This window comes from Pygocentrus nattereri, chromosome 19 (assembly GCF_015220715.1).
Source record: "Pygocentrus nattereri isolate fPygNat1 chromosome 19, fPygNat1.pri, whole genome shotgun sequence".
NCBI lineage: Eukaryota > Metazoa > Chordata > Actinopteri > Characiformes > Serrasalmidae > Pygocentrus > Pygocentrus nattereri.
The window spans coordinates 1,927,489-1,939,899 of record NC_051229.1 but is presented as its reverse complement, the minus strand read 5'-3'; the positions used below and the strand labels follow the sequence as shown (position 1 = coordinate 1,939,899).

At 45.1% G+C, this 12,411-nt stretch overlaps 1 protein-coding gene across 2 annotated transcripts in view; it reads right to left on the bottom strand.

Moving 5' to 3' along the window:
* Positions 1-1,538: 1,538 nt before the first annotated feature.
* Positions 1,539-12,411, bottom strand: part of agfg1b (ArfGAP with FG repeats 1b) — a 28,570-nt gene continuing 17,697 nt past the window's right edge. Inside the window, exons 6-11 of one of the 2 annotated variants that reach the window (XM_037531169.1) lie at positions 11,861-11,996; positions 11,099-11,175; positions 10,542-10,619; positions 10,287-10,427; positions 8,037-8,113; positions 1,539-3,019 (exon numbers count right to left, since the gene is read on the bottom strand). In XM_037531169.1, coding sequence (XP_037387066.1) covers positions 2,960-3,019; positions 8,037-8,113; positions 10,287-10,427; positions 10,542-10,619; positions 11,099-11,175; positions 11,861-11,996 — 569 coding nt within the window. In that variant the 3' untranslated portion in view covers positions 1,539-2,959. Of the gene's footprint in view, positions 3,020-8,036; positions 8,114-10,286; positions 10,428-10,523; positions 10,620-11,098; positions 11,176-11,860; positions 11,997-12,411 lie in introns of both variants that reach the window. The other variant, XM_037531168.1, reaches the window with a different exon arrangement.

The window sequence follows — 12,411 nt, the reverse complement described above, 5'->3', positions numbered from 1 at the left end:
GTCAGGGGTTGCACCCCAAATCTTGAGGAGCAATTTTATCCTTTCAACCAAAATCAATCCATCTTAAGAGCCGCAACCTTTTATGTCCATTTTACTGAAGTAGCGTTTTAGCGTCTTGGCTGTAAACGTGTCTCGGGATGCGCTGATGTCGTAGTATAGACTAACAAATACACTACAACCTCAATCCAGGCGGACTCCGCTCTGCTTTAAGCTTCAGCTCAGCTATAGCCGCTTTTCTCGCATCTCCAGCAGGAAACTTTTCCTCAAAAGTGAAACAGTTTCTCGTAAGATGTCTCAACGTTCAAGTTTTTATGAGGCTGAAGTCGCTTCTCATTCGCCAGCATCCTGTTCGAATTGTCCCGTTCCACCTTAAATGGTGCAGCTGTTGCATTCCAGCGCCTCACGCACCATTTAAGGTGGAACGGGCAATTCGAACACGAAGCTTTGCGATTTTTTTAGCATTTCAGTTTCTCGTTGCAGATTAAACGTATCAGCAAACCAGCTGGACTGATTATAAACACTAATCAGTCCCTTCGTCTCCAAATTATCGATGTTCGTCTTAAATCTCTCTCGTTGCGGTTTCATAGCTACTAGCTGGGCGAGACTGTCGTCTGTGTTGCTATGGTGACCAGCCGTCTGCGCTGGTCTTCAGGGTTAAAGGGTGAATCAGCAGTTCTACATTAACTCCAGCGTTTAAGACCATTTACTGTTAAACTGTGTTGAAGGATCAGCAGAGCTTTATTTTACTGTAGAGGAGGATTATTTTATTATTACCTACTGATCTGATTCAGCTGTGGAGCCACGACAGGGCAGTAAAAGAGCCGCAGGTTGCTGACCCCTGGTTTAAGTGGATGTTAACAGAACCTGAAGCTTCTGAAACTGGGTATGGGTAACGTCGGTCGGGCCCTACTTCCCATCTTCGTCTCCTCCACAGGGAAACCAGCACCTCACATTCCTCCTGTTTTGGTTTCAGCCGTTACAAAAGCACAAATCTCAGTCAGCGTGTTCACAGTGTCTCTAACTGACCACTTCCCTGTCCACTTCTCATCACTCTCTAACCGTAAATAACGCATTTAAAAAGATTACAAATATCGATATGCACGAGGAGCTTAACTTCTAGGCGTAAAAACATTACTTACTGAGTCAAAGCCATACGCTGCCTGTCAAAAGTCTGGGGACACCAGCTCCACAATGACTTTAAATACAGTGTTTTGTTTAGAGTAAAATTAGGCAGAAGTACACGATGAAATTTTCTATAGTTACACTTTGGATGATCGTATGATGACATGATTTTTCTGACTACATGCAACTTTTGAACTTTTATTTACAGTGAAATTCTGACTTCCTACTGTTTCTTCCAAAATCAGCAGTTGTGTGTGGAAAAAAGCCAAACCTTGGTTAAAGACGGTTAATAATTATGATCATTAATAAATGTTCATTTTTAACCATTCACTCAGTGACACCAATAATCAAAGCACTACAGTGTAACAGGTAATATAGTATATCTTCATAAAAATACGAGAGGAGCCTGATTCATGTTTAAGTATTGACCACTTAAAGCTGCACTATGCCAGGTTTGGGGATTTGGAGACCTCTCTGGTGGAAATGTGTAACTGCAAGATTTTTTTTTTTTGTGGTTTGTACCTCAGCCCCGACTGGATGAGTCTAACGATTGAGGAGAACTCGGTCTAAACTTGGTGAAGGAGCGTCTTCTGAGGATGTGAGCGAATTGTCTACTATATTCATCACATCTTCATCAGCCTGATGTCAATTTTGAGATCATTTAAGGCCGAAACATCGAGCCGGACCTTCTTTTTGAGTCTGTGTGTGACGTTAATACCCAAAGACATACGATGTGTTTGAAAAAGACTTTTAAATGATTATTTCTGGCTTTACAGGGCGACACAAAGCAGCAGCAGCACATTTCAGCCTGGTTTTATTCTCCTCACTCGGCGATGACACTTCATTCAGATCTTACATAGTGCAGCTTTAACGATCATTAAGCATTCAAAAGTTTATGCCTCAGAAACTGAACACAGACCATTAATTTATAATTCCTATGAACTGTTTTCATGCAGCCAAGTGTTTAATATTTCAAGTTGCGTCATTTATGAATTATGCTTAGCAATTTAATCATTATTCAACTACAATAATAAGATTTCTACAATTCAAAAGAATCAGCGATTGTGTCACTACGTGAACGGTCCACACCTCAAATAGTTACATATACATTAGTAAAAGGTTCTATTACATCATCATTGGATCTCATTCAAGTTGCTGTTTATTAGGGCCTGTTATTATGAAGAGGTACCACTGAATTTAATGATAAACAACAAAATTAAGTGATAAAAACTAATTTTAGCCATATGGTCTGACCAATTTGAACGTTTTCTTTACATCCGTCAGTCGCCATATAAGGACATTAATGTGATGACACTGAAGCCTAATCAGGTTTATTTGATGTAAACAGTATCACACGTGTAAATATTCGCGTTAATATTAGTGACAGTGCTAGTTTGGGAATAAAGCCAAAGGCCACGCCCACTTTATCCCACTTGTTATGACGTCACTGACCAGCACTCAAAGCCTTCAGGTGTTTAAACCAACGCTGGACCAAAAGAGCTTCAATGTGAGCTTTTAACTAGTCATCATTCATACCAAGGCGATACTCCGATGAAGATGCAGCTGAGAAGATAAATATACACAAAACATCAGCTCAGAGCTGAAGTATGACAAAGAAGGCCTGGCATCCCCAAACTTCTGACCGGCGGTGTAAATCTCGTGGAGTTTTTTTTTCCTCCAGATTTTTGCGCTTTTTTTTTGTTCCTGGACACACAGACGAGGGTGAGGTGAAGGAAACTTCTGCATCTCCACATCTCCTACTCTATAACGGCCAAACGCTCAGCGCAGTGAATATAAAACCGTGTGTGTGCAGCGCTGCGGAGCGGTGAGGGCGAGTTTAGAGGAACGGGTTGGTGGAGGATCCTCCTGTAGGATACGGTCCGGCTGGAGCTCCACTCTGGAAGACAAAAACATCTGCAGTCATTAATCATTCAATCAATATAATAATATACATCAATCAGGCAGAACGTCCTGACCACCTCCCCGTTTCTACGCTCACTGTCCACTTTATCGGCTCCACTTACTGTATAGCTGCACTCTGTAGATCTACAGTTACAGACTGTAGTCCATCTGTTTCTCTGATACTCTGTTACCCTGTTCTTCAGTGGTCAGGACCCCCATGGACCCTCACAGAGCAGGTACTGTATTAAAACGCTGTGTCCACTCTATCAGACACTCCTACCTTGCCGGTCCACCTTGTAGATGTAAAGTCAGAGACGACAGCTCATCTGCTGCCATCATCCTCTAGTCCTTCATCAGTGGTCACAGGACGCTGCCCACAGGACGCTGCCCACAGGACGCTGCCCACAGGACGCTGCCCACAGGACGCTGTTGGCCAGATATTTTTGGTTGTTGGACTTTCAGTCCAGCAGCAACACTGAGGTGTTTAAAAACTCCAGCAGCACTGCTGTGTCTGATCCACTCACACCAGCACAACACACACTAACACACTACCACCATGTCAGTGTTACTGCAGTGCTGAGAATGACCCACCACCCAAACAGTACCTGCTCTGTGAGGGTCCATGGGGGTCCTGACCACTGAAGAACAGGGTAACAGAGTATCAGAGAAACAGATGGACTACAGTCTGTAACTGTAGAACTACAGAGTGCAGCTATACAGTAAGTGGAGCTGATAAAGTGGACAGTGAGCGTAGAAACAGGGAGGTGGTCAGTTTTGCCTGATCGGTGTAATTACAACACTGGACAAAAGTCAGAGATCATCTTCATGTATTCTCCAGTAAAAACGGTCATTCAGTTCAATCAGGAGACTCAGTTTCTCAAAGAAATCTGCAGACACGCCTCCAAAGTTTAGTCTTACCCTTCGTCCACACCGGCAGCGACTTTTCGCCTCTTGGTGCCCAAATTGCTGGCCGCTCATCGCTGTGGCCGTTTCTGAACCTGAGTGGACAGTTGGTTGCCATGGTTTCACTGACAAAGCACAAATCAGAGGCGCACCCACTAAAATAAAACGCTGGAATCGCCTGTGTTTATTTTTATTGGATCCCTGCGTCTGTGCGGTCAGTCTGTGCGGTCAGTCTGTGATTTGGTCTTTTTACTGTCCATTTGCAGTGAGAGCACTGCTGCTATTATTCCAGCTACAGCAGGAACAGTTACTAGGACCCAAAAACGGAGCGATCGCTTTCACAGAGAGCAGCGAGGCACGCGCTTATTTACGCCAACGCTCAGGTCCTACTGGTTAAACGCCACTCAACTTTCTCGCCAACGTTTGCGCTGGATCCTGTCATCCTGGATCACAGCTCTCACTGAAAACGAATGACCTCCAGCTGCTTTGGCGGCGTGAATGCAGGTTAAGAAGCCGGTTGATGATTTTCTGAACTAATCAAACACATTCAGTGGTGCTGAGGTCTGGACTCTGGGGTGGTCAGTCCATTGTCCAGCTTCTTTGTTTGATGTGTCCGTCTCCTTTTCTCAGTGAGGTTCTTCTTGATCAGCTACACGTCCTTTCAGACCCACAGCGCTGAGTGGTCTTCTCACAGTGGAAGGATGGACAGAAACACCTGTGGATGTTTTCAGATCTGAAGCAGCTTGATCTTCTCCTCTCTCTCAGAGATCAAAGCTTACAGTGCTGTTTATCTGATGGGGGCAGTTCTGGGGTTGACCGGGTCTTCCAGGTGGGTGGTAGGAGCGACGTTTTCTCTGGAGCTTTTCAGCAGTTGCTGAACTCCAGTTGTGAGTGGAAATTTAATAAATGAAGGGTGGAGCTAAAGAGATGATCTGATTTATTTACTTATTTCTCACCTTTTTAATAAATTAAGTCCAGCAGTCAACACATTAGCTTAGCAGCACCAGCATGCATCTCAGCCCCTCTTCACAGGCTTATAACTCCGGATAGGAGTCTCGCAGGATCTCGTGACGAGTTGGAACTCTACGGATTCAGGAAGGGTTTGAAATGGATTTCTGCCCTCTGTCATCTCTAATGTACAACAGAGACAGAGAGGCGTTTTAATCTGGCTGATATTCATTAATAATTCAGCTTCCAGTTCCCTCAGATGGAGGCATCGCACTGGGCTGGTCTCTGGAGTCCACTTTAACCCCAAGACCGAGACATGACTCCAAATGAGGTCGAGGCCGAGACTGCTAAACTTGAGTCTTGAAACCTGACTCGACTACGATGAACCAAATCGCTGCTGTTGGAACAAAACCTCGTATCTTCAAAGTGGCAAGTTTACCGAAGAAAGAAAAAACCTGCTTTACTTTTAATGCAAGCCAATGGAACCAGACGTTACAGCAAGTCCTTCTGGGTCGTTTCTTTTGGTCCAGTCATCATGAAATTTACACACAACACAAAGGACAGGAGATCTTTTCAAGATATGTCAAAAACTGAAAAACGACAAGAGCAGACAGAAAGCTCAGCGTTCGTTTAGCCTGATCTCTTCCAGTGAAGCTCGCGTTGAGACTCTCAGCTGAATCTGATCTGCAGGTCAGACACTTTTACACAAACATGTGGAGCTCAGGCAGCTCGAGTGCCAACTGCCACTGAAGCAGAAGAGGGAAACTCCACCAAATGCTCAAGATTCTACTTTTCACTTAAAATTGTTGTGCTGATATTCACAATTAATTAGAAAATAATGCGATTATTCATTTCATCCAGTGTCGCTGACTTTTGGACCCCACTGCATATCAAACAAAAAGCTACAGATGTCTGTACGTTAACTTTTCTTGCTTGTGGTAACCAGTAGGGCGGCCCCAGACAGTCTTTTTCACAAGAATGTGCTATTAATTATGATCAGCTTTCTCAAATATATTCCCGTTTATATCGTTTTTTTTATTTTTGCACCGAAAGGTGAGGAAATAAACTCCAAACCTCACTGGTGCTGCCTCGCTTGTATGAATGTGTTAACCTTCCTATGATCATTGGGGTCAACCTGATGTTGCACGTCTCTAAAGAAATCATCGCGTTTATTTTCTTTAAAGGATAAAATGTTAGTAGTAGAGAGCGAGACCGAGAGAGCGAGACAGAGAGAGCGAGAGCGAGAGAGCGAGACAGAGAGAGCGAGACAGAGAGAGCGAGACAGAGAGAGCGAGACAGAGAGAGCGAGAGCGAGAGAGCGAGAGCGAGAGAGCGAGTGTGAATTCAAAGGAAAAGGTGTTAGTGCTGTCTGATGGGTGACACTAAGATTTTGGCAACTGATTTGTTTTTGGATCAGTGGCACTGAGAATAAAACAAAAAAGAACACGAAGGGCTGAGAGGATTTTTCCCAATTTAGACACATTCAACTGCACCCTGTAGTCAGGAGATGGTACTACCAGCGCCAGGAGGGTGAAAGAGAACACAGGCTTCCTCAGGGTCCCGTGAAGCTCAACGGGATCATTTCAAACAGCCGGCAACACGTCATCGGACTGCTGAACGCACTCAGAGGCGAAAGCTGAAGGCCTCAGGCTTCTTGCAGAGACAACACTCTCCTGGCTTCAGTGAACGATATGGTGTAATTGTGGAGAAATCGACCAACCGCAGATGGCGTGAGAGGCTTTGTTTGCCGTGTCGTGTATATGGCAGCTGGCCGAACGGAACCGGAGCGGTGGGCAGCCCTATCCGCAGCACCCAGGGAGCAGTTGGGGGTTAGGTGTCTTGATCAAGGACACCTTAATCCTGTGCTGTCAGCTCTGGGGCACTTCAGTCATGGACTGCTGGGGACTGAACCAGCGGCCAGTTCCCTAACCGCCAGCCCATGACTGCCCCATGTACTGACTGGTATCAAGCACCAAAGGTTTATACAGGTTCTTATATTTAGACAAGGCTTCATGTTTGAATTTTCCCGCTCCACCTTAAATAGCCGCTGTATTCTGGACTACACAGTTAGAACAGTGATAAACTGTCATAGCATCACCTGCGTTAGTGGAGCATCCGCAACAGGCAACACGGAACTGCAGAAAGCATCGAGCCTGTAAGCTCGCAAAGCTGCTTTCGGCATCGCTCAACGCTCCAGATGTTTGCTGTGCAGTAAGTAAGCTGAGGCCTAAACCACCAGCTCTGCTACAGCAGCTGAAAAGACGCCCAAGCTGGATAGCACTGCGCTGAGTGATGGGGTAGATGGGGGCAATCCTGCCCACCCAGAAAGAGAGAGAAGACAAGTGTGCCCTCTTCACTAATCAAAAGATCTTAATCCTTCATAGACAGAGTTATAAGTGAATTTTCACCAGTAAGAATTTAATATTCGCCAGTAAGAACTCAATCACTAGTAAAAACGTATTTTCTACCAGATAAAATACAGAATGACTCGTCTGATCTCAAAGCGCCATATTTTAACAACCGTGAGGCGCCGAGGAACCAATCACACTCCAGCTGTAAGAGGGGGTCATAGAGTTTCTGACCGGCTCCTTCAGCCTGAGAGGAGATGAGACCCCTGAGCAGAACGTTCTGCGTTCTCCACGTCAATCAGAGTGAATCCGTCAGAACTGAGCAGCGGGATTTTCATCAGCAGTGAAGCTCCAGCAGCTCAGAGCGTTCGGCGCTGGTTCCACAGTACTGGATGATCTCCGATATCCCACTGAAAGAGCCGTGAGAGCGGCGACGCCCGACACGCTCAGTCCAGTCTGTGGTGTTGATGTCTGTGGTGTTGATGTGTTGATGTCGTCCGTACAGCTGGAGGAGGTTCAGACTGAGACCTTGTAGAACTACATAATAAACTTTATGCTCATTTACACCGTTTACAGCTCACTGCACTGATCTGGAATGATTTATAGTGAAATCAAGCACTTTGAAATCAGACAAATCTGGAATCACCCTGTACAGTTTTAATACTGGTACATTTTAAATTAAACTTTTAAATGAACAATTTATACTTTGCAATTCATTAATGCTTCTTTAATTTGTCACAAATCAAAGCAGCAGGACTAAATGGTCAGACGGTCTGATTTGATCATGCATGATGTGTAAAGTTTCTGGCTCACCATAAATGGGTTGCTGGACATAGCAGGCTGACCGTAGGTCATTGGAGGTTTGGCCTGGCCATAAGCAGGAAATCCACCTACAGGATACAATTAAAGAGCCAGTTTGTGATCAGATCTTCATAAAGCTTCAGCATGAATGACAACTTGATACACAAGATTTGCCACACCACTCAAATCTCAGGGCATCCAGGAGATTATTAGAACCAGATCTTTACTGGAAATAGAAATAACCCCCACGGGGCGTGGGGGGAGCAAGCTATGGAGGAGGTGTGTGTTACGAGGCTCCTCAGAACTTTCAGCTTACAACTCTACATTTAGATACTTTGGGGCAGAACAAAGAAGAATCTGATTACTTTAAAGTGTGGTCCAGCGCTCCCAATACATCCAGCTACACCTGCTCCAAGGCCTAGTGCCTCTGGCTCATCCTCGGACCGACGTGACGATCCAGCCCCACCGACGTGATGACGGCAGCAGAAACTAAAGCCTTCAGAACCGGGCTTCTCGCGTCGTTACGTGACGAGATATCGGAGGTATAATCAAATCAGAAGCGTTCTGGAGAAAGACGACGGGGTTCAGAGCCGACGTTAACGTGGTCAGATCTGAACTGCAGTCCTATCAGACCAGAATACGACCAGAGAGACAGAGAAATAACCCCCACGCCTGTTACTGCCCCAGTGGGACGTCCCAGTGACACAATGTCAAGCTTGTAACAAGACGAACCCATTTTGGTGCCATGCAGAACCTTTTCAAAAAGGTTTTATATGGAAACATCTACACATTCTCCATCAACCTGACGAACACTTTCACAAATCAAACAACCCTTTGCATGACTAAAGGGTATTTTGAGTGTTCATGGTTCTGTAAAGAACCTTCTTCTTTACTAAAGAACCCTTGGAAAAAGCCTTTTTATTTTTTTTAAAGCGCGTGTGTGAAGGTGTAACGATGTGCCTATTTGTTGTGCGTACATGATGTCAGTGTTTTTGCTAAAGTTACACAAATTTCCCCTCAAAGACCAACGCAGTGTCGGCCGTAAACGAAAGAACAGACCACCCACTTCAAACCCACTGTAACGGAAGGCAATGGGCAGACGCTGAACTCCAGCCTTGCAGAAGACCGAGACTGAAAACTGTCCACAGTTATGAACTTTACAACACTGAAGCAACAAAGTCAAACCGGCGTTCTGGCTATTTTTGCCTTCTCGCACGGTTTCTAGTTTCCATGGCAATCAGGTCATTTCCCCTCAAGGTCAACAAGGATGCATGACATTTCACAGCCACATCTCTGAAGAGAACCAGCTCCACTCATCTACAGCTTCTTCAGAAATACACGCAGCTGAAGAAATCACGAAAAAAAAACCTCGTTTTGTATAAATGTGAAACGGCTGGATTTAGCAACCGTCCACTGACTTCGACTCTAAGGCTTCGGTCACACAGCAGGTAAAAGTGGCCCGAATCCGATTTTCCCCACCAAATACGATTTTTTTCTTTGGCTGTTCAGATGATCTTTTACATGTGATCCGTATGAACAGATCAGCTCCTAAACTGAGCCGCACGCTCAGAAGAACAGACAGTTACGCTGCTTCACGGCTCATCCGGAGGTAAACAATCACAACTGCCAACGGACGCCAGTCGCTCCCGGAGGATCCGCTTCATCTTCGCCAGCATCACAGGAGCCATGAAGCTTCACTGACTGACCGCTGGGCTCATCACCCAGAATGTGTTGGAGCCGTAAAAAGGCGCGGTCACTTCTTTGGTTCACATTTTCAGATTCTTTAAACTTTCAGACTTTTAACTGTTCGGCGATGGGGCCGCGTTCTCCGGCAGTTCCCCGGCGGTTCTCCGGCGGCCGCGTTCTCTCCATTTCTGTCTAAATCTCCTTAAACACGAAGGGTTCTGGATTAATCTGTTATGATTTTTTTGTACACAAACATCAGCCTAAATGTTTGAGTCTCAGCAGCACGAAACTATGACGAATGTGGAGCTGGACTGGTGTAAAAGCATGAATTCCGATCTGGCTGTTCAGACGGAGACGCGCCACCACAGAACGGATACGGATCGGATTTCAGTGCCGCATATGAAAGCGTCTCAAATCAGAACTGAAAATCTCAGATTCAGCGTTTATCTGTTCACACAGACACGCATCTGTGTCACATGATGGAAAAAAAATCTGACCTGGGCCACTTCTACCTTTCACAGGTGTGAAATATACAGATGAGGGTGAAAAGCACCGAAATATTCCTTAAACTGGTACCGTTGGGCTGCGTGTAGGCGGCGGGGGGGAGAGGTTGGAAGGGTCCCTGGCCAGGGAAGGGCTGCTGGAACGTCCCGCTGAAGCTGGTGGGCAGGCAGTAACTGGGCGTGTTCCCAAAACCAGCCGGCATGCTCATGGAGCCTGAAAGAGAGGAAACACAGACCCTGCGTTTCATTCCGTCTCGCGCCTACACAGAACGGGGCAGTCAGGGGGGGCGGGACTGAAGCTGCGGTCAACCTGAAGCTGAAGATCTACCGTTGGTCTGGAACGGGTTGGTAGACATCGGCTCTGGAGCCATCCCGGAAGCCAAGAACGGATTTGTGGAAGGTGCAGCTACCCCAAAAATCAAAAACAAATATTTATTTACGTATGTACGCACGCATACCTACACAGCGCTGTGAAAAACTATTTGCCCCCAATTCCTTCCAGCTTTGCTATTTTGTCACATTTCATTCCAACTCATTTTAATACAACATAAAACACCACGGATAATTGTGTTCCGCTCTGCTTCGCAGAACCGCTCGAATTTGTCTACGCTGGAGGGTTTTCAAGCATGAACTGACCGTTTAAGGTCTTGAGCTGGGGTTCGAGTCAGGACTTTGACTCTCGCCACTCCAAAACCTTAAATTTTGTTTATTTGTCTTTCGCCTTGCGGCTCACGCTTGATCACCGTCCTGCTGTAAAACCCCAAGTGCGCGTGAGAAGGAATAGAAGGAAGTGGGAAGGGAAATACGGTCTCACAGCACTAGTTTCATACACCAATATGAAAAGGCCTAAAAAGCACAACTACCACACATCAGAACATGCCTCACCTGTAAAACCCTGTTGCATGCTGGGTAGTACTGGCTGAGGCGGAGCTGCTGCAGGCCCCGGCACAGCATCAAACACACTTCACGTGGAAAAAGAGACAAAACATACTGAGTACACCTTTTCAGAAAGCGGTACTGATGATGACGATGATATTATTATTATTATTATTATTATTATTATTATTATTATTATTAATAATAATCTTTTTTCGTATAATTATTTATATTTGCATGGTCGATGTTTATTAATGTGCATTTCTGTAAATTTGCCTGTTTGGTGAATTTCGTTTACAGTTCAGTGAGACTCTTTGTTTGGGCAGTCCTTGCATTCTGCCCTCAAGTACCGACTGACCGAGCCAAGTACTGGGAGACGACTAAACACTGGGCTTCATTACAAAGACAGCTGGGTAACGATTAGTCAGACACACTGACTTGCACTCAGTTGCTAATTATTGCCTTCATTTATTTGTATTTATTCTAATGAAGATGATTTTCTGGATAAATAAACACTTTCTGGCCAGATGAACATCTTAAATGAAATTTTCAAATAAAGGAGATAACGAGCAACATATTGCTTATAATACAGTATGTGGCAAAACGTAAAACATTTCTGTAAATAAAAACAAACAAAAAAGTAATAAAACAGCAAAACAAACAAGTAAATGAAAGAAAAAGGAAAAGAGCAGTGAGCAGCGCCCTCTGTGGGTACAGACTCAGTACTACACCTGCAGAAGATCAGGCGGTAACCAGAATGGAGAATCTCACCCCTGTGAAGCTTTATGGGTCGAGCTGAGGGCGCTGTCCAGCTCAGCCAGAGCGGCGTAGCGGTCCTGCCCAGAAACGCCGGGCGGAGCAGTGGGCAGTGGCATGCTGGGCAGTGGGGGCACCGACACACTTCCTCCTTTACAAACAGACCAGAAACGCAACACAAATCCAAATATACGCTTTCAAGTTAGAGGTGAACATTCCTGACCTCACGATTCGATCAGATTAAGAATTATTAGTGTATTATTGTGTAAAACAAATAAAAACAGAAAACGATGATCTGCAAATCCTTTTCAACCTATAATCAATTGAATTCACTACAAAGACGAGATATTTAATGTTCAAACAGATAAACTTTGTTGTTTTTTGCAAATATTCCCTCAATTTGAATTTCATGCCTGCAACACGTTCCAGAGAAGTTGGGACAGGGGTGTGTTTCCCACTGAGTTACATCACCTTTCCTTTAACACTCAATAAGCCTTTGGGAACTGAGGACACTGATTGTTGAAGCTTTGTAGGTGGAATTCTTTCCCATTCCTGCTTGATGTCCA